The following is a 27,102-nucleotide window of genomic DNA, read 5'->3' as shown; positions in this document are numbered from 1 at the left end:
GATTGCTGTGACTTCAATAGTGTTCCAGTCCAGGCTCCAAAGCTACACAGAGATACCCTGTCTCAAAAACAAAAACAAACAAAAAGCCAACCAAAAAACAAAACAAACAAAAAAGCTTGCCTGAAGACCAGAGGGCAGACAGGCAGTATTTTGCCATATAAGCCAGGCAATGGCAGATCATACCCTTAATCTCAGCACTTGGAAGTCAGAGGCAGGTGGGTTTCTGTGATTTCAAGGCCACCCTTGGCAATACCAAATTGATAAAGCCTAAAAGAGAAACAGAGTCAGGTTGTGATCGTTCAAACCATTATTTCTGTACTTGGGAGTGGAGACAGGAGTAGTATGGCTGGGCAGAGAGAGGAATATAAGGTGGGAGTGCATTGTGTTCAGTCTGAATGTTCCTAGGGACAGGATTGCCCCTTTCGTCTAAGGATTCAATAGAGCTAAGAACTAGGGGCTGGCTGCTCTGCTTCTCTCATCTTTCAACATGAACTTCTCTATGTGACTCCAGGTTTTTATAACTAAGACCAAATAGAAATAGTGCTGCAACCTCCAGTGTAGTGTGCCATAGATAAACTGTGCTGGAGAAGAGTAGAATTGATGGTAACAGAATTGATGGTGTAAGGATTTACCAATTTACCAAGTTTATTGCTATATTTTGCATATGTTTGTGCATGAGAGAGAACGCTTTCTTATGTATAGAGGATATAGAATGTAGATAATATTTAGCTGCTTGAGTTTCTGAACTCTGATCATTGCAAAAAGATTTGCTGAGCAACCTGCCAATATCTGAAATATGTTTGATGATCCCTTCACAGATTAATAAACTTAAATGAAAAAAGTACATGTGTGATCATATGTTATAGGATTCATCATAAATATGGAAAATTTAGAGCAAAAAATGGATACAAGCCAATGACAATGCTCAACAATTTATAACAAAATGCTGATTACAAAGCTAACTTCGGAAAAATTAAATTAAATAAAAAATCAACATTCACAGTGGAAATGCCAGAATTTTCAATGTGATTATGAAAAGGTAGTACACAGACAGATATAATATTACATTTGTACTTGCCACAATGCTACAACATTCAAAATATATACAATATTTGTAAAAGAAATAAAGATGGAGACAAAAACCAAGAACAGAGGCCAGAAATTATGGTCAACTATTAATCAAAAGAAAAAAGATACTTAGCCAGCAAAAGTGTGACCTTTTGTTATCCAACTACCTATGAATACAGAGATTAAATAAACAGACACCAAAACTCCAATGAAATTAACTCAAAGTGGACTTTAAACTGTTGTTTCTGACCCTCCAGCTACTGATATTTTTTCTAAAGTCAGAAGCCCCATGTACAAGAGCTCTCTCTATAAAGGAGATTTCTTGCTATGGCTCTGCAGCACTTTGTGCCTCTTGTGGTCTCAGGTAAACCCAGCCCCAATGATGCCCAATCTCAAAACAACATGGAAGAATAAATTAATATCTGCTTCCTGCCACATGGATTATGGCCCATGATGGTAGATGCTGTCTAACCTACCTACCCAACACCATGCATACCTGAGAAAGCTCTAAAGAACAGAATCTTCTTTTTGTCCCCTGGAACTACTTTTTACTGAATCATATTATTGTAACTGGTGTACTAGAGACTTAATAACATTCTAATCATGTATTGAGGAAATACATTCCTCATTACATGGTTCGCTATCTTTATACTATTTTCTTAACTATTTTCAATATCTATAATACAAACCTGAAATTGGAATGCAATATTCAGGAATTCTATTCACGAGACTGTCAGTTTCCCAATCAGTGTTCCCACTGCACTCCAAGCAGTGCCTGTGTGTGCACACTGGACAGTGATATTGCAAGCATCATATCTTCCATTGCCAGGGCTATAGATTCTCCCTCATTGGCTAGACCACCCAGCTTGGCCTAGAATATTAGTAGGCTCCCTACCAGGTGATCAGAGTTCAAATGACCCAGATAGCACACTTCTTCCAGCACTGCCCTTCCAGCCTAGAAGACAGTGGCCTTGTAAAGAAAATTTGTATTTTAGTAGGCATTTTTCCACTCTCCTGAAACACATCCTGCTCCTCGTGCAAAGCACAGGCTGTTTTTTTCTTTTGTGCACATTACATTATATACTCAATGTTCAGTGCCACCAATCCTGAACCTCATAGCTGGGAAATACTGCAGCCAACTGTATGTCACATTCAAACATTAAGCAGCCAAAGACAGAGAGCTTCCTCCTTCACTATCCATTATATACACAGGCCACCAGCAGCTGGTGTGATTAGTACTAAAGGTGGATCTTATTCTTTTTATGTGTTGTGTTTTGTTGTTTTCAAGACAGGATTTATCTATGTAGCCCTGGATCTCATTCTGTGGACCTGGCTGGACTCAAATACAAGAATATGGCTGCCTCTGGCTCCTCGGTGGTGGGGTTAAACATGTGTACAGCCACCAAGCAGCTAAAGGTAGATTTCATCACCTTTTTGATACAGGGTTTCTCTGTGTGGCATTGGCTGTCCTGGGACTTATTCTGCCAGTGTGACCTGGAGCTCAAAGTCATCTGCCTGTCTCTGCAGGTGCTGGAGAAGTGTGGTTGGTCTGCAATGTTGAAATGCTGGGACATTGTCAAGCAGCAATATCCACCATGTGATCCATGCCATTATTTCACAACATAGCTTCACTTGTTATGGATTTGTATATAGGCAATTATCATTTGTAATTACATGGTTCTTTATGCTCCCATGAGGTACTTCATATGCAAAGGGGGCATGATTCAGAGAAGCTATATAACGTCATGGCAATGAGACTTATTTTTTAAAAAATCAAAAAATTTTCTGATTTTTGCGTGTGTCTGTAAGGTGATTGCAGGTTTTTAGACCATGACAGTTATGTGGAGACCAGCAGTCTATTTCATTGAGTATATTTTGGCCACAACTCATCAATCAGTAGACCCATAATTTTTTTGGTCTTTTGAGACAGGGTTTCTCTGAATTGCTTTGCAGATTGTCCTGGAACTTGTTCTGTAGACAAGGCTGGCCTTGAATTCATAGAGACCCACCTGCATCTGCCTACTGAGTGCTGGGATTAAAGGCATGTGCCAGGTTTGCCCGGTGACGCATAAAATTCTAATTTCCCTGTGTATCTCTCTGTGGGTAAAGACTTTAGTCCTCCAAGTGAGAATGTCTCTATTGAAGAAACATTTACTTCTTATTTGACCACCAGACAGGAAAAACAGGAAATGAGAATGTGGGATTGTTTTAGAAATGGGGAAAAATCCATTATTTGGATTCATTAGAATATTTAGTTTGCATAGATTTGCCTTCTAAGCTTGTTACTATCCCAGGGATGGATTATTTACTATATAGTTTCTTTATCATTCCAAATTAGTCAAACTGAATAAATACATTTTAAATTCTTATCAACTTTGTCTTTCTCTTCCTTTTAGGAAAGGTATTTCTGTGACTCCCTGTCTGACCTACAACTTACACAATAGACCTGGCTATCATTGGACATCAGAGAGATCTGTCCATCTTGACTACAGAGTACCTGCATTATAGTTGGGCATGTCACTAGATAAGTTGCTTCATTTGATTGGCTTATTGAGGATGAGTGGCTGAACCTTGCTTGTTAGGGGAGCCAGAACACAGGCCCTGGTTATAACTCCAGTAACTGAAGAAGGTACCAATCAAATGCATCCTTTCTGCCATAAATTCTACTGTCTTTCAACTATGAGAAATTATTTTTCCTTATCATTGAATCTGTTGTAAACCATCAAAGGACCTGGGAAGAGTCCTTATTGTGTAGGTGGTGAAAACCCAGGCTCACAGAGGTAATTCAATTTTGATTATACTTAAGCACAACTCCTCATGTTACTCATCCCTTCTTTCTAATGCCTCACTAAGTGAAGTTGAGGCCACCTGAGCCAGGCATGGTGTCAGAGGACTGTAATCATGGTACTCAGAATATGGAGGTAGGAATTTCAGGATTTCAAAGTCATGCATGATAAAAATGGTCAATGGTGTATGGTGGGAGGACGACAGTACAAAGTCAGACTGTGAATAGTTCAGGACAATGTTCATAACCTTCCCTGAAGCTCCACTATTTCAGGGCTTTGGCACCAACAATTGTTAGCTAAGGTATTTACCACCCCATCTTTCCTATTTCTTATTTAATTTCATGAATGTTATTTAAATTAGACACAGTCTTATTTGACATATCGATCTCAGTTCCCTCTCTCTCCCATCCTCCCATGCCACAAACACCCACCACCCATCCCATCCCCCATCCACTCCAAAAGGAGGGTGAGGCCTTCAATAAGGGATCATCCAAATCTGTCAAGTCATTTTTGACAGGGCCTAGGCCCTCCCTCATGTGTCTATGCTTATTGAGTATCCCTCTATGTAGAATGGGTTCCCAAACATTCTTATAATAGGGATAAATACAGATCTTTAACAAGAGGCCACATAGACTGCCCAGGAGTGGTAGCCGACACCCACATATAGGGACTCTGGGGTCAATGACATCCCCCTTGTTCAGGTCAGCTGTTTCTGTGAGTTTCTCCAGGTTAGTCTGGGCCCCTATGCTCATCACTTCTCCCTCTCTGCAACTAGATCACAGAGTTCAGCTCAGTGTTTAGCTGTGGGTGTCTGCTGCTGCTTCCATCAGCTACTGGGTGAAGATTCTAGGATGGCATTTAACGTAGTCATCAATCTCATTAAAGGGGAAGAGCATTTAAGGTAGTCTCTTCATTGTTGCTTAGATACTCAGCTGGGATTATCCTTATGGATCTCTGGACATTTCCCTAGATCCAGATTTCACTTTAAACCTTTAATGGCTCCCTTTATTATGGTAGATCTTAACTTTCTCTCCTCTTTTCTTTTCTTTTCTTTTTTGCAAGACACAGGCGTTTGTTTATTGAGTCCAGACCCAGCCCGGCTGATACCTCTATAGCTCAGAATAAAGGGCTCAGGGAAGGCACAGGTTTGAAAACTGCTTTAATGGAAACTCCCCCAAAACACCATCTGGGACTGGTTGGAATGTGGCCAGGGCTGGCCCCAGGACAATACTGAGCCTGTAGTTGTTACCAAAATATACATCTGTCACCATAAAAAACTGCTGCACTGCCTCAGCTCCACACAAGTATAAAAATCATAAATATTTACACTCTTGCCACTCCTTCACAGAAGCAAGGTCCAGGGAGCCCCTCCCACAGACAGGCTAGGCATGATATGGGCATTTGGGAGGGGCATTAAGGCCTAGAGGTCAGCCCCTCACCTGGGCCTAGTCAGAGGCCGGCAGAAAACAAAACTTTGGTCCAAAATTTGAAGGTAGGAACCCACTGGTCTCAGAGCTGTTTTTCTCTAGGCAGAGGCAGCACTGGCCTGGGTCCCACCTGCAAGTTGGTCACCGGGAAGAGGGGACAAGCACAGGGACATAGAAGCTGAGAGTACACAATACCATTGTATCACTGCTATAAAAAGTTACTTAAAACTATATCTCTTGCATATAAATGGGGGAAGATTCAGGTATTTGGTCAAGTGGAAATATTGCTAGGCACGGGTGTCTGTGACCACACAGAATAGAATACAAAGGTCACATGAGGCTGGGCAGTTGAGGATGGCCTGGGCCCCGAGGCTGGCCAGGGACATGGGAGAATCATGTCACTTGATTATAAGGGTGGGGGCAGTGGCCCCAGTTCCTGCACAGCATAGGGAGCCTGTGGTGCAGGCCAATGGCTCTCCTGCAGGTCTAGAGACAAGACTGGTGGCCTAAGAGGCTAAGTGCACAGCCGCAAGTTGGGCTGGTTTGTAAGGCCCGAGAAAGCGGCTGTGTTCGGGGCACCGCTGTGGCCTTATTATGCCTGAGCCCCTCAAGGCATGGTGCCTGGCCTGACTGGACCTCTGTGTCCCAAGCCATTTCCTGCCATGGCAAGGTGGACTAGATTTAATTTTTTTAAAAACAGGTAAACTGATCTCTTTAAAAAAATAAAATCTCTGGTCTGTAAGGTCACTTCAGCTGCTTTTAAAGTGGTTTTTCTGGAATGGTGGAAGCTGTTGCAGGCCCACAGGCACCTAGATGGTGGACTTGGAGAAGGACACACGCAGGTGTTGGTTCTCGCCCAGGTCATGGTTGTGCAGTTCAATTAGCACCTGCACGGCCTCCTCCACAGAGCCCATCTGGATCAGGGCCATCTTTCGGTCCTTCTGGAAGAACTTGAAGCCTTTGACCACACTACCGTTGCTGGAGAAGAGGTTCTTGAGGTCGTCTTCTGACACAGAGGGCGGGATATTGGAGAGGTGGAGAGTAGGTGAGGGCGGGAAGATATTCTGGAAGTTCTTGGAGCCCGGCTTCTTGAAGCGGTGCAGTGGTGAGCTACCATAGTCCTTGGTGAGGCCCTGGTCCTCCTGTCCCTCCCGAGGCATCTGCACACTCTGATGCTTCGACAGTATGATGCGCAATGACTTCCCGTGTAGCTTGTGTCAATTCAGGTGGCTCATGGCCAGCTGGGCCTGACTGCCATCCGCCAACTGGACAAGTGCATTTTCTTTGTTGTTGAACAGAATCTTCACCTGCAGCACGTCACCATAGACTCCGAAGAGAATAAAGAGGCTTTGGGGTGTGACTCTCTCAGGGTTCAGGTTGCTGACCAGAAGGACGGAATTTCCGGCACCTGCCAGGCCTGGCATGGCAATACGGCCAGCTGCAGCAGCCGAAGCAGCAGAAGGTATGGCCAGGGGGGCCAACGCTCCATGGACATTAGGAACAGAGAGGCCAAAGGCTGCAGCCATGGTCTGGTCCAGCGAAGGCTGGCTGTCCCCAGAGGGCAAGTCGGGGCGAGTGTAGTCCCTGCTCTTGTCATTGTTGTACTTGACATAAAGACTAGTGAGCTTGGAGAAGTCAATGCACAACGAGCACCAGGCTTTGTAGATGTTCTGGCCATCCAGCGACAGCTTGGCATGTTGGGCGCTCACAGGGTCGGCATACTGCAGCAGTGCCTGGAACCGGTTATTCTTGGTAAACGTGATGATCTTCACAACTGTGCCAAACTTAGAGAAGATCTGGTTCAGAACATCCAGAGTCACTGGGTAGAAGAGGTTTTCAACAAGGACCCTGAGCACTGGGCTCTGGCCTGCCATTGCCATCCCCGCATCCACGGCAGCGGCAGAGGCTGCCAAGGCCAGGTTTCTGGAGTGCACAGAGTTCACAGCCTGCAGGGCTGCCTGGGCACGTGCATGGTGGGGTGTGTTGTCATTTTTGAGCTCCTTGTGGTTGGAGAACTGGAGGTAGATGGGCTGTCCACGCAGCACGGGTGCCACTGACGTATAGTAGTTGACCATAGTGTTGGCAGCCTCCTCTGTGTTCATTTCAATGAAGGGCTGGTTTTTCCCCTTCAGCATAAGGAGGTTGGTGACCTTCCCAAAGGGCAGCCCCAGAGAGATAACCTCGCCCTCAGTGACATCACTGGGCAGGGAGCGGACATGGATGACTCTGGAAGGGACCCCTGTGCTCCTGTTGTCACCTTTAAACTTCTTGCTATCATTTCCATTGGCTGCAGAAGTGGAGCTGCTCATGATGAAGGGGCCGTTGCTGACACACGTGGAGAAGAGCTCGTCGGAGTCCCGCTTTGTACCAACTGCTATGTCTGGGACGATGCCGTCCATGGCACACAGAGCAGCCCTGCGGGGACAGAGCAGAGGCGCAGGAATCTCTCTCCTCTTTTCTTGTCTGACTCAATCTTCCTACTCCCTCATGTCCTCCTCTCTCCTCTTCTGCTCCTCTTCTCTTTCTCATAGCTTCCTCTCCCCTCCCAACATGCCTCCAATTAGTCCAGGAGCTCTTGTACTTTTCATCTTATCTGGGGGACAAAAAGCAAGATTTTTAAGAGTGGAGTCTGAACTGAGGTGAACCCTGGTTAAGGCCTGGCCTTGACACCCCAAGGGTGGTGTGTGGAATGGTGCTACAAAACACAGTCTGGAGGCACCCAGTTTCTCTTCACCTACACCTACCTGTTATGGTAGAAGCTTCACCCAACTTGCCTTCTCCACCTCCTCAAGGAACAGATGCCTGAGGTCTACAGGATGGCAGGTAAGCGAATTACTTCTCCACTCAGACCTCCTGCTGAATGTTAGCTCACCTAAACCCTACTCCCCCACTCCACACATTGTACCCTGTAAGCAGGAAGAAGCCAGACTTAAAGTGAAGCCCCTATGAAAGACCCCTGCCCCTTAGCCCTTTCTTTCTCAAGTTTGCCTTCTCCTCCGGTTGGCGGCTTCCCCGATCCCCACCCCCCAGCCGGCCTCCACTTCCCCCGCTGCCCCTTAGCCCGCCCGGCCCGAGAACGAGCACCAGGTGGGCCGGCACGAGGGCGAGCACCAGGTGGGCCGGCACGAGAACAAACACCAAGTGAGCCGGCCTGGAGCCCTGCCCCTGAGCCCCCGCCCGATGAGAAACACTCCGTCCCAAGGTCTCCGCCCCCAAGGTCAGCCATCTGGACGCGGAGGGAGGGGGAATTGAGTCTGTTGTACCAGACACCAGACCTTGAGAATATGCTGATCTGGAATGGCTCTGTGTCTCATTTGAACCATCCAATAGAAATGATTCTGTATTTCTCCTCATTTGAAAGTGTCTGTGTTTCACCTCATTTGAATAACTCTGTACTTTGCCTCATTTGAATAACCCTGTATAGCGCCTCATTTACATTGACCAATGGGAATAGCTCTGTACAATGCCTCATTAGAATTATCCAATAGAATCCCTGCTCCTAGCTTGCGCCTTTTTCCCTATATAAGGACCCCTTTCCCTTGGCTCGGGGCGCTTGGCCTCACAGAAGCTAAGTCTCCCGGGTACCCATATCTCCAATAAAGCCTCTTGCGGTTTTGCATCCAAGTTCGTGGTCTCGCTGATTCCTGGGTGCGGGTCTCCTTCTACGAAAGTACCTCTTCGGGGGTCTTTCATTTGGAGGCTCGTCCGGGATAGAGACCCCCACTCAGGGACCACCGACCCACGTTTGGGAGGTAAGTGTTGTGCGGATCCGCTGTTTTGTCTTGTCTGGTCTCGTCTTGCCTGTCTGTCTGAATCCGTCTTGTGAATTGCGCTTGCGTTTGTAGTATACAGCTGTGTACATTTGTATTTGGCAGATCCGAGGAGGAACTGACGAGTTTGGACTCCCGACCGTGGCTCCAGGAGACATCCTGGTAGCGTTTGAAGCCCTCGGCGTGAGGGATTTGTACTTTGAACTTAGATCTATGACTGGACATTTTCCCAGTCTCTTTGGAGAAGGCCCTCGGCTTGAGGGATTTGCAATCTTTACTGGGGACAAAGAAGGAGGGCCCCCTTCTTCGACCCCCTCTCAATTCTTACTTTCGACTCTCTGTTGAAACTGCGCTGCGAAAGTCTGTTCTGTGTTATTCGGTCTTTGTCTTGTAGCTATCATTTGTGTCCTCCTAAGTCTAGAAACTATGGGGCAAACTGTCACCACTCCTTTGTCCCTAACCCTCTCGCACTAGAGAGATGTACAGGAATATGCTCATAACCAATCTGTTGATGTGCGTAAACGCAAATGGATTACTCTTTGTTCTTCAGAATGGCCGACCTTTGACGTAGGCTGGCCGCGAGATGGTACCTTTAACCCCCAGACTATATTCCAGGTAAAAGAGAAGATTATGGATCCTGGACCAAACGGGCATCCCGATCAAGTGGCTTATATCGTCACCTGGGAGGCTTTGGTTCAGGACCCCCCTCCCTGGGTACGTCCTTTCTTACATCCCAAGGGCCCCTCTCTCCTTCCCCCCTCTAACCGCTCCAACCGACCCATTCCCTCGGCCCCTATACCTCCCACTCCTTTGACACCTATTCCTCCCAACCCCCTTCCCATTCCAACCTTTACCCTACCTCGGTGAAAGACACTAAGGCTAAAGAAAAGAAGACACCTAAGGTACTCCCCCCGGGAGAAGACCTGTTGGTTGATCTATTAACTGAGGAGCCCCCGCCATATCCGCCACCGCCGCCCCCACCAGAGGCAGAAGCGGACTCCGCCGCCTTGGCGGAAGCGGCCCCTGACCCTTCACCAATGGCTTATCGACTAAGAGGTCGCAGGGAGCAGCCCGTTCCAGATTCAACCACTTTGCCCCTCCGAACTGGACTGAACGGCCAACCTCAGTATTGGCCATTCTCAGCATCGGACCTCTATAACTGGAAAAATAATAATCCTTCTTTTTCTGCAGACCCCGTGAGGCTGACATCTCTCATAGAGTCGGTCCTCACGACTCACCAACCCACCTGGGATGATTGTCAGCAGCTGTTGCAGGTCCTCTTAACCTCGGAGGAGAAACAGCGCGTGCTACTAGAAGCACGAAAGAATGTCCCAGGAGCAGCCCACCCAGCTGCCCAATGAAATTGATGTGGCTTGCCCTCTTGAAAGACCTGAATGGGATTTTACCACCGAAGCAGGTAGGACCCATCTGCGTCTCTATCGCCAGTTGCTTGTAGCGGGTCTCCGGGGGGCAGGACGCCGACCCACTAATTTGGCCCAGGTGAAGCAGATAATACAGGGTGCGGAGGAATCACCTGCTGCTTTTCTAGAAAGATTAAAAGAAGCGTACAGGATGTATACTCCCTATAATCCGGAAGATCCAGGTCAGGCCACCAACGTTTCTATGTCCTTTATTTGGCAATCAGCCCCGGACATAAGAAACAAGCTTCAAAGGCTAGAAAATTTACAGGGATATACACTCCAAGATTTGTTGAAGGAAGCAGAACGTATTTTTAATAAGAGGGAAACACAGACAGAAAGAGAAGAACGCTGGAGGAAGGAAACCCAGGAGAGAGAGGAAAGACTAAGACAGGAAGCAGAGGAAAAAGAGGTTGTGAGAGACCCTAAGTGGAATAAAGAAATGAGCAGGCTATTGGCCACAGTAGTGACAGGCCAGAGACAGAATAGACAGAGGGATGACAGAAGGGGGCCCCACCTGGACAGGGACCAATGTGCTTACTCCAAAGAAAAAGGACATTGGGCAAGAGAATGCCCTAAGAACCCCCGGGCCAAGCTTCCACGGCCAAGGGCTTCTGACCTCCTGAACCTAGAAGATTAGAGGAGTCAGGGCCAGGAGCCCCCCCCCCCCTGAGCCCAGGATAACACTGCAAGTCGGGGGGCATCCGGTCACCTTCCTAGTCGATACAGGGGCACAACATTCCGTTCTGAATCGGTCACCCGGACCCCTGAGTCACCGGACTGCATGGGTACAGGGAGCTACAGGCGGAAAGCAGTACCATTGGACTACAAATCGGCAGCTCCAGCTCGCGACCGGTAAGGTTATGCATTCTTTCCTCCATGTGCCAGATTGCCCCTACCCCTTACTAGGACGGGACCTATTGACCAAATTAAAAGCTCAAATACACTTTGAGAGGTCAGAAGTCAAAGTCACAGGGCCAGAGGGAATTCCCCTTACCATCTTGACAATGTCCATAGAAGATGAATATAGACTCCATGAAAAGAGGACTAACTCGAACAATCAGGAAACCCTTGACCACTGGCTTGCGGAATTTCCCCAAGCCTGGGCTGAAACAGGAGGAATGGGCCTTGCCATTAACCAGGCCCCAATTATAGTAACCTTAAAAGCTGCCATCCTTCCTGCATCCGTCAGACAGTATCCAATGCCTAAAGAAGCCCGCGAAGGAATTCGGCCACATATTAAAAGGTTACTTGAACAAGGGATTCTGGTGCCCTGTAAATCTCCTTGGAATACACCCTTGTTACCCGTTAGGAAGCCGGGAACTAATGACTACAGGCCAGTGCAGGATCTGAGAGAAGTCAATAAAAGGATAGAGGACATACACCCTACTGTCCCCAACCCTTACAATTTGCTGAGTGGATTGCCACCCAACTATACCTGGTACACAGTCTTAGATCTTAAAGACGCTTTCTTCTGCCTCCGCCTGCATCCCACCAGCCAGCCTATATTTGCCTTTGAATGGCAGGACGCGGCCCTTGGAATCTCTGGGCAGCTGACTTGGACTAGGCTACCTCAAGGGTTTAAGAACAGCCCTACCCTTTTTGATGAAGCTTTACATCAGGACCTGGCAGAATTCCGGGTTCGGTACCCCGCTCTAATCCTCTTACAATATGTAGATGACATTCTCCTGGCAGCCAAAACCAAAGGGGAATGCAAGGAAGGCACTCAAGCCCTCCTCCAGACTCTTGGGAGCCTAGGGTACCGGGCATCCGCCAAGAAGGCCCAGATATGTCAGAAACAGGTGACCTATTCAGGATATAAGATAAAGGATGGATGTCGATGGCTAACGGAAGCCCGTATGCGAGCCATCTTAGACATTCCCACCCCACAAAATCCCCGCCAACTGAGAGAGTTCTTGGGAACGGCAGGCTTCTGCCGCCTATGGATCCCCGGGTTTGCCGAAATGGCGGCTCCCCTCTACCCCCTCACTCGGCCAGGGGTTGCTTTTAAATGGGAAGAGCCCCAAAAGAAAGCCTTCACCGACATCAAAAAGGCTCTCCTTGAATCACCAGCCCTGGGTCTACCGGACTTAGCTAAGCCATTTGAACTCTTTATAGATGAGAAAGAGGGCTATGCTAAGGGAGTCCTCACCCAAAAACTGGGGCCTTGGAGAAGGCCCACTGCATACCTCTCCAAGAAATTGGATCCTGTGGCATCGGGATGGCCACCCTGCCTTCGAATGATTGCCGCTATAGCCCTGCTGGTAAAAGATTCTCACAAGCTAACCTTGGGGCAGCCTTTGACCATACATGCCCCTCATGCAGTTGAGGCAGTCATCAGACAGCCTCCAGATAGATGGCTTACTAATGCCCGAATGACTCATTACCAGACTATGCTGTTGGACAAAGACCGGGTCCACTTCGGGCCTTTGGTGACTCTGAACCCAGCCACCCTGCTCCCCCTCCCTGGGGAGCCCGAGGCTCATGATTGCTTACAGGTACTGGCCGAGGCCCATGGGGCGAGATCTGACCTGACTGACCAGCCTCTACCCAGCCCGGATCACATCTGGTTCACGGATGGAAGCAGCTTTTTGCATCAAGGAGAACGAAGGGCGGGTGCGGCAGTCACCACAGAGAATCAGGTCGTCTGGGCCCAGGCACTCCCCCCTGGAACTTCCGCGCAGAGGGCAGAACTCATAGCACTCACGCAGGCTCTAAAGTTGGCAGAAGGTAAGAGGCTCACCGTGTATACAGACAGTCGTTATGCCTTCGCCACTGCCCATATACATGGAGAAATTTACAGACGGAGGGGGCTGCTTACCTCGGAAGGGAAAGACATTAAAAATAAGGAGGAAATCCTCGCTCTCTTAAGGGCTCTTCATCTGCCCGCTGCCTTAAGTATCATACATTGCCCCGGACACCAAAAAGGGGATTCTTTTGAAGCAAGGAGCAATCGAAGGGCAGACTTGGCTGCCTGAGAGGCGGCCCTGACCACAGACACCACTAACCTCCTGGCTCTAGAGCCCACCAACGACCATCCCTCCCCCTCATGGGACTATGAACAAAGAGACATCCAAACCCTAGAGAAATTGGGAGCCACCAAGGAACCAAACGGGGATTGGACTTATGAAGGAAGGATGGTCATCCCCTACCGGGTAACCAAGTACCTAGTGACATTTTTACATAAGATGACACATCTGAGCTCCAAGAAGATGCGGGAGCTCCTCGAACGAGAAGAGGAATTCAATTTCCTTTTGGGGAAGAATGATATTCTAAAACAGGTAACTGAGCAATGTGATGCGTGCGCCCGAGTCAACGCATCCAGACTGAAGCTTCCTCCCGGGAACCGGGTCAGAGGCTACCGGCCTGGAACACATTGGGAGGTAGATTTCACTGAGATTAAACCAGGTAAATATGGATACAAGTATCTATTAGTTTTTGTAGACACCTTTTCAGGGTGGGTTGAAGCCTTCCCTACTAAACATGAAACAGCCAAGATCGTTACTAAGAAATTGCTTGAAGAAATCTTTCCCCATTATGGGATGCCTCAGGTACTGGGAACGGACAATGGGCCCGCCTTCGTCTCCCAGGTAAGTCAGTCAGTGGCCACCTTGTTGGGGATTGATTGGAAATTACATTGTACTTATAGACCCCAAAGTTCAGGACAGGTAGAAAGGATGAATAGAACAATCAAGGAGACTTTAACAAAATTGTCGTTTGCAACTGGCACTAGAGACTGGGTCCTCCTACTCCCCCTAGCACTCTACCGCGCTCGTAATACCCCTGGACGACATGGGCTCACACCCTTTGAGATCCTGCATGGAGTACCTACTCCTATCATTAACTTTCTTGATCAAGATGTCTTAGATTTTGCTAACTCCCCTTCTCTCCAAGCTCATTTACAGGCCCTCCAACTAGTACAACGGGAGGTCTGGAAACCCCTTGCTCAAGCTTATAAAGACCAGAGGGACCATCCTGCCATTCCCCATTCCTACCAGATCGGGGACACAGTCTGGGTCCAGCATCACCAGACCAAGAACCTCGAACCCCGCTGGAAGGGACCCTACATCGTTTTGCTTACCACCCCCACCGCACTCAAAGTAGACGGCATTGCAGCTTGGATACATGCTTCTCATGTAAAACCAGCCCGACCCACCGATTCAGCCACTGCATCAGAATGGACCGTACACCGCACTCAAAATCCTTTAAAGATAAGACTCTCTCGTACACCCTCCTATTGATTGTTTGCCTGTTTACTCCCCATGTAGCAACCAGCCCCCATACCATTCATGCGTTAACTTGGCAGGTTCTTTCCCAGACAGGGGAGGTCATTTATGAGACCACCAAAAACCATGCCCTCGGTGTATGGTGGCCTACATTGACACCCGATTTCTGTGACTTGGTCGCTGGTCTAGATACCTGGGACATTTCACATTGTTACCCTAAGGCTTGCAGCAATGGCAACAGTTTGCCACGAATGCGCAGGTCACTCCAAAGTTCGAGAGAAACCACTCCTGGATGCAGCAGTCAATGGGCCAAAGACCAACTGTCGGACAAGGACTTTTATGTCTGCCCTAGAGACGGACGGGCCTGGAAGCAGACTCAGACTTGTGGGGGTCATGGACAATTTTTCTGTGCCGCTTGGGGATGTGAAACAACAGGGCATGCTTACTGGAAGCCTTCATCCTCATGGGACAAGATTCAGGTAACCAGAGGATGGCAAAAGGGCTCCACCGGTACCACCTCTATGCCTCTCCTCATTTCCTTTACGGATAAGGGTAAGAAAGCAACAGAATGGCAGAAGGGATATGTTTGGGGCCTTCGCTGGTACCTGTCGGGACCAGACCGGGGGGCCATCTTCAAAATTCGACTCAAAATAGAAACTATCACCAAAACCATGGGCCCAAACCCAGTTCTGACAGACCAGAAACCTCCCACCAAGCCTCATGGGCTTCGGCCCCATAGGCCTCTACCCCATCTCCCACCCTCGCCAACGCCCTCATCCAAAACTACTACTCCAGTTCACATCCCCACCTCCCCATATCCAGGGACAGGGGACAGATTATTTGAACTAGTACAAGGGGCTTACTTGGCCCTCAATTTCTCAGACCCCAGCAAGACTCAGGAATGCTGGCTATGCCTAGTTTCCCAGCCCCCATATTATGAAGGCATAGCAGTATTGGGTAAATACTCTAACCAAACCTCAGAGCCTACCAATTGTGGAACTGCTATGCAGCACAAGCTCACATTGTCTGAGGTCTCAGGAAAGGGGCTATGCATAGGCAGGGTTCCTCCCTCATATCAAGAGTTATGTAACCAAACAGAGCCATTATCTCAGGACAGCCAATACCTTGTTGCCCCCTATGGAACTTATTGGGCTTGCAGTACTGGTTTGACCCCCTGCGTCTCTACTACCGTTCTCAATGCCACTATTGACTTTTGTATATTGACAGAACTTTGGCCCAGAGTCACGTATCACCAACCTGAATATATTTATAGGGTACTAGAAAAGTCAACCCGATATCAGAGGGAGCCAATGTCCTTAACCGTGGCCCTATTATTAGGGGGAATAACTATGGGAGGTATAGCAGCCGGCATAGGGACCGGTACGGTTGCCTTACAGGAAACTAGTCATTTCAAACTTCTACAGCAAGCCATGCATACTGATATCCAGGCCCTAGAAGAGTCAGTAAGCACACTTGAGAAATCCTTGACATCACTCTCTGAGGTAGTCCTGCAGAACAGACGAGGGTTAGATTTGTTATTTCTACAGGAAGGAGGACTATGCGCTGCCCTCAAGGAAGAATGCTGTTTTTATGCAGATCATACAGGAATAGTTAGGGACAGCATGGCCAAACTTAGGGAAAGGCTAAAACAGAGGCAACAGCTATTTGAGTCTCAACAAGGATGGTTCGAAGGATGGTTCGCTAAGTCCCCCTGGTTGACTACCCTTATATCCACGCTCATGGGACCTCTGGTTATTCTATTTTTGATCCTCATATTTGGTCCCTGCATTCTGAACAAAATGACTCAATTCATCAGAGAACAACTATCTGTTGTACAGGCCTTAGTCTTAACTCAACAATACCATCAGCTAAAGCAAATAGATCCAGAGTATCCAGAGACCTCTGAATGAAAGATTCCATTCAGTTACAAGAGAAATCGGGGAATGAAAGACCCCTGCCCCTTAGCCCTTTCTTTCTCAAGTTTGCCTTCTCCTCCGGTTGGCGGCTTCCCCGATCCCCACCCCCCAGCCGGCCTCCACTTCCCCCGCTGCCCCTTAGCCCGCCCGGCACGAGGGCGAGCACCAGATGGGCCGGCAAGAGAACAAACACCAAGTGAGCCGGCCTGGAGCCCTGCCCCTGAGCCCCCGCCCGATGAGAAACACTCCGTCCCAAGGTCTCCGCCCCCAAGGTCAGCCATCTGGACGCGGAGGGAGGGGGAATTGAGTCTGTTGTACCAGACACCAGACCTTGAGAATATGCTGATCTGGAATGGCTCTGTGTCTTATTTGAACCATCCAATAGAAATGATTCTGTATTTCACCTCATTTGAAAGACTCTATGTTTCACCTCATTTGAATAACTCTGTACTGCGCCTCATTTGAATAACCCTGTATAGCGCCTCATTTACATTGACCAATGGGAATAGCTCTGTACAATGCCTCATTAGAATTATCCAATAGAATCACTGCTCCTAGCTTGCGCCTTTTTCCCTATATAAGGACCCCTTTCCCTTGGCTCAGCGCGCTTAGCCACACAAAAGCTAAGTCGCCCGGGTACCCGCGTCTCCAATAAAGCCTCTTGCTTTTGCATCCAAGTTCGTGGCCTCGCTGATTCCTGGGTGCGGGTCTCCTTCTACGAAAGTACCTCTTCGGGGGTCTTTCAACACGAAGTCGCTAGTGCTGGCAGGCGAAGCCATCCGGAAGTCGGGCATCCTGTGACGCAGAAGCCGAATTCCCTGTCACTGGCAGCCGCTCATTTGCAGGCGCGGAGCCGCTTGTCCGTAACCGGAAGTCGGTAGTATGGGCGTGCTGAAGCCGACCGGAAGACTGGAATGCTGGGACTGAGCAGCAGTCACTGGAAACCGGGAGCTGCTTTTGCACCGAGCCAGACTTGACGGGGACCGGGTTGCGCTGGTGACCTGAAGCCAAGCGGAAGTCAGGCGTCCTGAGATTCCAGCGAAATTCCGGTCGCTGGAAGCCAGCCGCGCGCCGTTCCCATCCAGTAGCAGGATCCGGAAGTCATTAGTGCTGGCATGCCGAAGCCAACCGGAAGTTGGGAATCGTGAGTCTCAGAAGCCCCATTCCCGTCTCTGCAGGGGAAGCCAGAATGGGACCGGAACTCGGTCATGCTGGCAACCTGAAGCCAAGCGGAAGTAGGGCGCACTGGAACTGGAAATTGAAATTCCCGACTCTATTTCCCCGCAATCCCCGATACGGAAGCAGTCTGTAGGGACCGGAAGTCTGTAGTTCTGGCGATCTGAAGCCAATCGGAAGTCGGTTGTGCTGAGCCACACATGGGTCGCTGGCGTCACTATCGAGGGCGGTGTTCTGCAGACCGGAAGCGGAAGCGCATGACAGAGCCGGTTCCTTCCTTTGAGCGGTAGCGTAGGGGACGCGGCAGCGTAGGGGACGCGGGCGCCGCGTTCTGTGCAGGATCCGGCCACGGCAGCGGAGCCCATGTAGGGCGGAAGTGGCTGGGGCCGGGCGCGGGGCCTGCGGTGATTGACGTGTGGGGGTGAGTGATTGACTGAAGCGTGGGGGCCTGGTCTGTGTGTGACTGACAGGTGGGGGCGGGTTCTGAGTCACTGACGGATGGGGGGGTCTGTGAGTGACTGACGGTTGGGGGCAGGATCTTGAGTGACTGACGGTAGGGGCGGGTCTGTGAGTGACTTACGGGTGGGGCGGGGTTTGTGAGTGACTGACAGGTGGGGCGGGGTCCGTGACTGATCGACGTGTGGGGGCGGGGCCTGTGGTGATTGACTTGTGGAGGTGAGTGATTGACTTGTGGGGGCCAGGTCTGTGAGGGACTGACGGGTGGGGGTGGGGTCTGTGAGTGACTGACATGTGGGGGCGGGGCCTGTGGTGATTGACATGTGGAGGTGAGTGATTGACTGACTTGTGGGGGCCAGGTCTGTGAGTGACTGACGGGTGGGGGCGGGGTCTGTGAGTGATTGACATGTGAGGGCGTTGTATCAGTGACTAATTATGATGAGTAATTTGAAGCTCTCTTGATGAAACCTGTCTGTGAATTAACATCCACACAGCTCAGGGAAACCACCAGGACAGCAGAGGTTCTGGGCGCGCGCCATTCCTGGAATTGATGAGATGTCTCTGGTCCTAATAAACTGAGAGGCCAATGGTTAAAAAACAAGCAGGTGGGAAGTCTGACTCCTCACCAGGGAAGAGGGAAGAGTTGTAAAGTTTCACAGAAGATTATTGGGATATTACAAGCCCGGGGCCGAGGACCAGTGTCAGCAGGCTGTTGCCGCCTGACAGCCTGAAGGCTCAAAGAAGGGAAAAGTTGGTCCTTTTGTTTTCTGAGGTAAATTCCTAAAAGCATTTGTCCCATGAAGACAGCCTTGGTGAACTAAAGTACAGCACTGACATGTCATGGTGGGGGTGATTTGTAGTGTAGGCTCTTTGATGCCTGTCTTTAAGGGTGTTCACTTTTACCAACTCAGTGGCTTTTCTTTTATGCTTTTTAGATTTCTACCTGGACAAGGCCTGGTACTACACCCACAGATAGGAGACAAATTGGATATTATTTGCCCAAAAGTGGACTCTAACACTGTTGGCCAGTATGAGTATTATAAAGTTTATATGGTTGATAAAGACCAAGCAGACAGATGCATTATTAAGAAGAAAAAAAAAAAAAAACCCTGCTCAACTGTTCCCGACCACACCGAGATGTGAAATTCACCATCAAGTTTCAAGAATTCAGCACTAACATCTGGGGTCTAGAATTTCAGGGGAACAAAGATTACTACATCATATGTAAGTGTAATTCTCTTTAGTTTGTAGTCATTGGGTTAAGCTAACTAGGTTTGTATTGATTTCTGTTTCCTTTAAATTAACATGGTAAATCATTTGTTAAGAAGCTTTGTTCTTTTTGTTTTTTCAAAATAAATCAATTGAAAATTGGGACCCTGTAGTGACAGTATTAATTAAATATAAATATTCAGCAGGGGCAAATCTGCTGGGATTCTTACGGTATTGAAATAAGTAAATTATACGAAGGGACTCAGTATCTCTACTGACAAAACCATCTTTAAGGAAATTTTTGAGGTTTTTATAGGTAAGTCTGTGTGATGCTTTTTCTCTCCATCCTTCCATCTGTCCATCCAACCATCTATCCACTCATTCATTTAGTGTGCATTCTGTTCCAAGAACTGTGTTTCAAAGTTAGGACTCAATAGAGCAAAATGTAATAGTGGTACACTTCACCATGACACCATCACTCCAGACTGGCAGTGCTCAGAATTTAGTAGCATGGGGCATACAGACAAAAGCCAGTATGGGTGGTCATGTTATGTTCTGATGAAAAAGAGTAAAGTGTAATAGTGCTGCCTGTATGACACACCTGCATCTGTCATAAAAGTGTGGCATTATTTCAGGAGTAGGGGATAGGTGTTCATTGGGGGTATATCTGAAGTGTGTTTGTTAGCTGTGCCCATTGTGATGAAGATAAAAATTAAAGTGAAATAAAACACTTAAAACAATAGCAAAGAGGCATAGGCAGAAATTTGGAGGGAGAAAAAAGAAGATAACTTTGACAAAAAATAATTTATATAGTTTATCATTATACACACATTTACCCTAAAGCTCTAACTCTTTGGATGTGCTTGATCCTTGGGAAAATGCTGTGGCCTTCATGACTGTCTCACTTTCAAGTCTAGCAACACAGACTAATACAAGGTCAGACAAATACATTTTTGGCTGTTAAGGCTGCTGAAATGTGGAGCTGGTCCCTTCACTTCTTCTACTGTTGCAGTGGCAAAAGCAGCTCAAAAGAGCAAGGATTGCTTTTGGCCTACAGTTTGTGGGGCACAGGGTATGGTGGTGGCAGACAGTCCCATGTCACTTGAGTATGAACCTGCTTGCTCAACACTCAGAGGATCAGGAAAGGCCAGACCTCAGCAGGGTTTCTCATGTCACCTCTCCAACTGTGAGAGGGACCCCAGTCCTGGAACCTGATGGTACCACCTGCGTGTAGCACAGTTCTTACCACCTCAGTCTTCTAGGAAGCTTCTATCTAGGAAGAGACCTGACACTCAAAGGCATGAGTGTCACAAGTGCCCTACAAGTTTCCTACTGGCTCAGAAAAGACACTGCCTACAAATTAAAGTATATATAAATATGACTAAAATCTCTCTCTCTCTCTCTCTCTCTCTCTCTCTCTCTCTCTCTCTCTGTGTGTGTGTGTGGGGGGGTACTATGCCTGCCACCTGCCACAGAGCAGAATTCAGCTAGGGCCTGTACATGTGTTTGCAGGTGTTGGACTTCCCCAGCCTGCCTTCCTTTTGGTGTTCTTTTCCATTTGAATTTGATTTTTCCCTTTGAGATTAAGCCAAATATATCTGTAGTCCTCCCTGCACCCTGCTTAGCTTTCAGTAATCACTGTCCTATTCCCATGAGTGTTCCAACATTTATCAGGAAAAGAAATCTGTTTTTTTTTAACTTTCAATAGGATGTGCTTTATCATGAGGTGCCTTATCCTAAGTGTAGAACTTGGCATTCTCCTCCAATCAAGCAAACTTACATTTGACTGGTACTTTCACTAATCATATCAATTTTCTTCTCTTTCTCTATGGATATATATTCTGATTTCTGAGAAATGAGGTGAAAACACAGTAAGCAGTAACTGAAAATTCCACACTGACCAAGACCAAACCAGAAACTGCTCAAAGTACGACACACTGTGAGAAGCATTAGCAGAGAGGTTCTGTGGCTGAGCCACTCTTTGCAAATGGGAAAAGAAGGTAAGGAAAATGATAACACAGTAAAAAACTAAGGCCCTTTTTTTAGGTTCTCAAACACATAGTCTCTTTAAAACTTTATTTTGACTTATCTGACAAGCATTTTCTCAAGTCTGTTTCTCTGGATACTGTTTAGCTTACTGCAATTCATCAAAAAAGTTATTATGGCAACTATTACCTATTTTCCCAGAAAAAGCTTAGTATCAGCAAATACCGAGGAAAGAGATGCAACTATGAGACTCAAGGTTAAGTGCACTCTCTGGAGAAGAGGCACCCTTTGTTTTGGGGAATATACTGAGGGTAGAAATTGATAATTCCAGAACACAGAAGTGAATTCATATCTGTTTTTTAGTTACAAACCTCCACAAACCGTGAAAGCATTTGGAGCTCTTTGGAGGTGATATGCTTGGAAAACAAAACAAAGCAACCAGGATGAAAGAATTGCCAGAACACCTGTCCATTTGTCATTCTCTTTTGAGTATAGTGTTAGCAGACTGGACTTTGATAGAGAAAGTGGAAGGTGATTAAAATTACAGGAGTGTCTATAAAACACTTTTGTTCCTTGCCCCTTGAAATCAAGAGGAAGCAGCATCCAGCACCTTCCACCCTCTCCTCCTACTCAAACTTGAACTCTAAACTGAAAGCCTGCTCCTGCTTACACAGCCTGACAGCCCATCTCTTTGTAGCTTTAGTTACAAAGCCATTTAGAGAATTCACTGGCTTAAGGAAAAACAGCAATGTATATAGACAGAACAGATTAGACAGACAGAAAGACATTGTTAGAAGGGTTGTGTGTTTCCCCTCTCCCCTCATTGTTAAAGTGGAAAAGGAGCCCAGCTGGCCAATGTTGCCCCCACCTGGTTATATCCAAGTTGTCTCAAGACCCACACAGGGAAAGGTGTGTGCAAACTCTCTGTCCAGCTGGAATTTTCCCTAGCAGGAAACTTGGCTGAAGTGGCTGATGGGGGTTGATAAAAACACATGCTTGCAGGGACTTACACGATGATGAGAAGAAGACTTGAGTTCTAGTATGCTACTTCAGTACATTCCTGGCTGGAGGAAGGAGCAAGGGGGTGTCAGAAGGCTTCCCTGATAGTGTTTACAGAACTTGGAGGTTTGACAAGCATAGCATCAAGTTCATTGTTCTTTAAGCAGGAGGTCTGGAGTGGAGGAAGCAGGAGTTGAGAGATGATTACCAAGTTTTGAAATTACCATGTTTGCTCTTTTGCACTTTCTGGTTTCGCTCCCCACCCAGGAGTTGGTGGGTATTTTGTAAGGTGCTGTCCCTTTTAACTATAGAGTAATACTAAATCATGTATATGGGAGGGTGTGTTTAATCGAATTTAGAAGCAGGTAGCCTACACAATGTTTCCAAGATCCATTTCTCTTTATTTTTCTACTTCTTTTCAGCTTTCAGCATCCCTACATTCAGCGAACTTGTGACAAAGAGTGAATTCTTATTTTTCTAATTGTTTTCAGACATTTCATGTTCATGCAATCCTATTGATTTCCTGATTTGTTCTTTTTTTTTGTCCATTTTATTTTTAATCAGCTACATCCAATTGGCCTTTGGAAGACCTGCATAACCAGGAAGGAGGGGTGTGCAAGACAAGAGCCATGAAGATCATCATGAAAGTTGGACAAGGTAAAGATCAACTGCTGCTTTATGACCCCACTGTGAGCTGGTACAGCCCCCAGCTAGCGTGGCACCTGGGGTGATGCTCACCATCACCGCTCTTGTTAGTTTTGAAGGCAGACCATTTTCTGCACTTTGAACCACTGGTTGAGTCCCACAAACTGACATGCTCAGTTTTTCTCATTTAGATCTCTCTAAAAGTTCAGGCCAGTGTGACAGGGTGTCTGTGTGATGCCACAGACACGTATATTTATCTTTACAATGCAGAACACCTCTTTGAAAAAAATCAAAGTGTCTAGTACATAAGCACTGGCTATGCTGCTTTGTTTCATTTTCAAATCTGGACAAACCAAGACCCGCATCTTCACGTAGAATAACCTATTGTGAAGAAAGAAAGAATTATTCTTCTAATTAGGGACTAGTATAGCTGTCAATCAAATTGTTTAGTAAAATTGAAATGTCATCTGGAATGATTTGACTGCCAAATGCAAGAATCCCTATAGTTTCCACAAATGGCCTCTTAATCTCAACCTAACAAATAACTAGGATAACCATTCTGATTAAAAAGGAAGGTTATATTCTTGTATTTCCCAGTGCTTTGCATAGAGTCTTATGTTCATTGTTGTTCATGCCTCTTGAGATATCTTTGCAACTCCTGAAGCTTGCTACATTGTCAGATGTCTGTGCCATGATTAATCGCTTCTTCTTCATGTAGATGCAAGTCCTGCTGGATCAACCAGGAATAATGATCCAACAAGACGTCCAGAGCTAGAAGCTGGTCCAAACGGGAGAAATTCAACAAGCCCTTTTGTGTAACCAAATCCAGGGACAGCAGTGTAGTGGGGTTGTGTGTCTATGGGTGCATTTTTCTTAGAACCCCTAGAGGCAGAGGAGCCTCAAAATACATCCAAACCAGTGGGATTCACTTGTGGGCAGAGATTCCTGGGGTCTTTGCTCTCAGCGAGTCAATATTAACTCTGCCACTAAGACAGATTAATTCAGCCCGCTCAGTGTCTTACAGTCACAAGAGCAGAGCTCACCAGGTGTGTCAGTTACTGATTCATCCTGAAGTGTTGAAACTAGGGATGTTCCAGATTGGCTGTCTCGCCTTTAGGAAGGGGTTGGCATGGTGAGTGAGAGTGGGAACTTTGAAGCTCCTTCACCTCATCTGGTGATCTGTTGTTAAGTTCACCTGTGAGTTGAGCATTGGCCCTGCTTTCTTGTTTGCATTTGGAGCGTTCTTTCTGCAAGCTAGAGAGCAGAGTCTCAGAAACACAGTAACTGGCTGTTCTTGCTTCTGTGCAGGAACCAGCACCGAAGGCAACAGCGCGGGGCATTCTGGGAACAATCTGGGTTCCAAAGTGGCCTTATTCGCAGGAATCATATCAGGATGCATCATCTTCATCGTCATCATCATCACCTTGGTGGTATTGCTGCTCAAGTACCGCAGGAGACACTCTCCACAACACAGTACCACACCCAAGCGAGGTGGCAACAACTATGGCTGGGAACCCAGTGATGTTCTCATACCGCTAAAGATTGCAGACAGTGTCTCCCGCCCACACTATGAGAAGGTCAGCGGAGACTATGGGCACCCAGTGTACATCGTGCAGGACATGCCCCCACAGAACCTGCCAACATTTACTACAAGGTCTGAGGCCTGGGACCTTCGCCTCCCAAGGGAACTCTCACCTTGTTGTGGGCGCAGGGACTGCCTGAGCCTAGGTCTGGGGTCGGAATGACTCCTGGGAGATCCTGGAGCTGGACAGTTTTGTAGGCTCTAGCTTTTCAGCCTTGGGGAACCACAGACCTTCCCCGAAACCTGGAAGACTACTAAGAGATCCCCACTTGGACTGTGGTGTCCCTGTGCGGACCTCTATGCTATGCACCCAGCCAGGCACTCAGGCCTCTGCAGATCCCGGGGAGGACACGGTGGGCTATGGGTGATGCAGCAGTACCTTAGGAGAAAGTTGCACCTCTGCCTCTGTGTTTCCTGCCATGAACACTGGACATGTCACTTGGACCTCGGGTAACCTCAGTAAGGTTTTCAAAGATCCCTAGAATTTACTCCTCACTCCTTCTGTTTCCAGGGCTCTGCAACACCTCCCCAGACCCTTCACTCTACATCCCGTATCATTAAGGGACACTCACCACGGAGCACTGGCCCCACCCTTTACACTAAGATGAAATAAAATGTGTATTAGTTACAGAATTCTGCTTTCCTGGAAATTCCTTGACTTGGTTTGCTGGGAAAAGCCGGGGAGATGTGGCCAAGTGAGGAACATGCTGGCTACCACCGCAGGGGGAGCATAGTGGGGAAAGCAAGAAGGAAACAATAGACAGTGCTTTGGTTTGCTGAGAGGAACCAGGAAGGTGGGAGACTACAGACTTTATTGAGTGGTGGTGAGCTCACTAACACAGCTATGCAACAGGGAATCAAAGCCCCTCTCATGAAGTGGAACAAAGGGGCCATTCCTATGAAAGACTGGCCAGAGTTCAGGGGGAGAGGACAGACCTCTGGGGCAGGACTATTGAGGTACTGGCAATAAAAAGCACAGCCCAGGAGCTGCGGGAGAGTCAGTCTGCGTTGGGAGATGGTTTAAGCAGACTCGGCTGCTATATTACCACATTTTAATCACCACAGGGAAAATCATATAGGAGAACAGCAGAGAGCCAAATCTGACCTAGAAGTTGAAAAGACAAAGGTCAAAATGGCTGTAAGTCCATCACCACTGAGGATACCGGGAAATTTTCATTAGGAAAGGTTGGTCAGATTCACCCAGTCCCCATGAGTGCCCCTCCGCCTCCCCGATTGAGCCTTACACTTTGGTTTTTGGTTGATGGCTGTGCTGTCTGGGCTCTGAGGCTGTAACCCGGGCTCCATGTCAAAGCAAAGCACATATGGCCCACCCCTAAGAGTCCTTAAGATGGAGGTAAAGTTATGATGTCAAGGGGAAGGAGGGAGACAAGACATAGTTATAATAGGTGTATAGAACACAAGGGATCTAAAATGAGAGATTTTTAGTAATATATATATTTTAACATAACACACAATACACTCCACAAGACTTGGAATTCATTGGTTGTGGCAATTAAAGCGGTCCCAGCCCTAAGCCCTTTACAAAGTAAAAGTTCAGATACAGCTACTTCTAAGAGAAGCTGCATCACCACAAAAGTTATCAATTTTCCCGACCCAAAGGACATCAACTTGGGGCAAGAGAGTCAACGTTAGGCAATAGGAACAAGAGACGCAGAAAGAACCACCACAAGACAGGATTCTGATCAAGTAGCAAACTTTATTTTTCTCAGGCTGGCTTGTATAAACAGTAAAGCAGGATATGGGAAGGGGCTGAATGGGTTGTTTGTGCACAAGGTGTGACTTTAGGAAGAATATTTAGAAGCAACAAAGAGGATGTTTGGCAGCGTAAAGATTTCATGAGTAAAAGGTCCATGAAGGGTTTCCTAGGTGACTGAGCCTGTGGTTGGAGGACTGGGTCATGTTGTTTCTTTTCTTGAGGTGTGGTTCTAAGGAGCTGCTATGTAAAGGTTAATATACACCTATGTCACTGGCCAAGCACGTCCTAGGATCTCATGCCAAGCCTTGAGATCTTTGGCTCCCAACATATCCCCCCTTCCTTGTGTAAAAAGTAATGGCCAAATTATTCAGCAGAGGGGGATAGAGGCCTGGAGAATCTGTGTGGATTTTATAAAGGACAATTTTCTCTGACCTCAGGGATGGCTTCTTGGAGTCATCTGAAAGGCAGGACCGTCTGGATGCATTTTGTGGGGGTGGGGAAACTTTAGGACATCGACCACATTGTGCACAGGCATATTCCTCAGAAGACGAGGTCTCCTGGCAGTACCATCCAGGTCTGAGCCTCTGAAGCTGGCTGTGAGGAAGTGGATTAGTTCCTCTTTAGAGGGAGCATCCTGAGACGGTTTGTATTAGAGGGCCCAAAGTCATCCTCCGAGGAGGAGGCCTTAAGTGATGGACCAGGACAGGCTTAGTGGCAGAGT

General features: G+C 47.5%; 2 protein-coding genes and 1 pseudogene across 6 annotated transcripts; 2 read left to right on the top strand and 1 right to left on the bottom strand.

Moving 5' to 3' along the window:
* LOC113838747 overlaps positions 1-27,102 on the top strand; it is a 61,953-nt pseudogene that overhangs the window by 12,243 nt on the left and 22,608 nt on the right.
* LOC113838693 (polypyrimidine tract-binding protein 1-like) lies at positions 4,997-17,717 on the bottom strand. Its single transcript, XM_035453645.1, is given in 2 exon segments — positions 4,997-7,874; positions 17,339-17,717. A coding segment is annotated over 1 exon segment (1,590 nt). The 5' UTR covers positions 7,681-7,874; positions 17,339-17,717; the 3' UTR covers positions 4,997-6,090.
* LOC118237693 (ephrin-B2-like) lies at positions 18,069-25,297 on the top strand. Of its 5 annotated transcripts, none has more exons than XR_004772621.1 (6): positions 18,069-18,208; positions 18,738-19,015; positions 19,179-19,467; positions 21,306-21,452; positions 23,002-24,214; positions 24,391-24,530. XR_004772621.1 is itself a non-coding variant. In XM_035453671.1 (6 exons), the coding sequence occupies exons 4-6, from the start codon at positions 21,440-21,442 to the stop codon at positions 24,825-24,827; spliced, it is 543 nt and encodes a 180-aa protein (XP_035309562.1). In that variant the 5' UTR covers positions 18,069-18,208; positions 18,738-18,848; positions 19,179-19,467; positions 21,306-21,439; the 3' UTR covers positions 24,828-25,297. The 5 variants fall into 5 exon arrangements, 4 of the variants coding, with proteins under 4 accessions (XP_035309562.1, XP_035309560.1, XP_035309563.1 ...); XM_035453671.1 differs by having other exon boundaries at positions 18,738-18,848; positions 23,002-23,094; positions 24,391-25,297; XM_035453669.1 differs by having other exon boundaries at positions 23,002-23,094; positions 24,391-25,297.

Source organism: Cricetulus griseus, unplaced genomic scaffold (assembly GCF_003668045.3).
Source record: "Cricetulus griseus strain 17A/GY unplaced genomic scaffold, alternate assembly CriGri-PICRH-1.0 unplaced_scaffold_1, whole genome shotgun sequence".
NCBI lineage: Eukaryota > Metazoa > Chordata > Mammalia > Rodentia > Cricetidae > Cricetulus > Cricetulus griseus.
This window is presented reverse-complemented; position numbering and strand designations above follow the sequence as displayed.

Bases quoted from the DNA above. Each gene is read 5' to 3' on its own strand.
- LOC118237693 (XM_035453671.1), top strand. The intron at 23,095-24,390 runs GTAAAGATCAAC...GCTTCTGTGCAG, and splicing joins CATCATGAAAGTTGGACAAG to GAACCAGCACCGAAGGCAAC.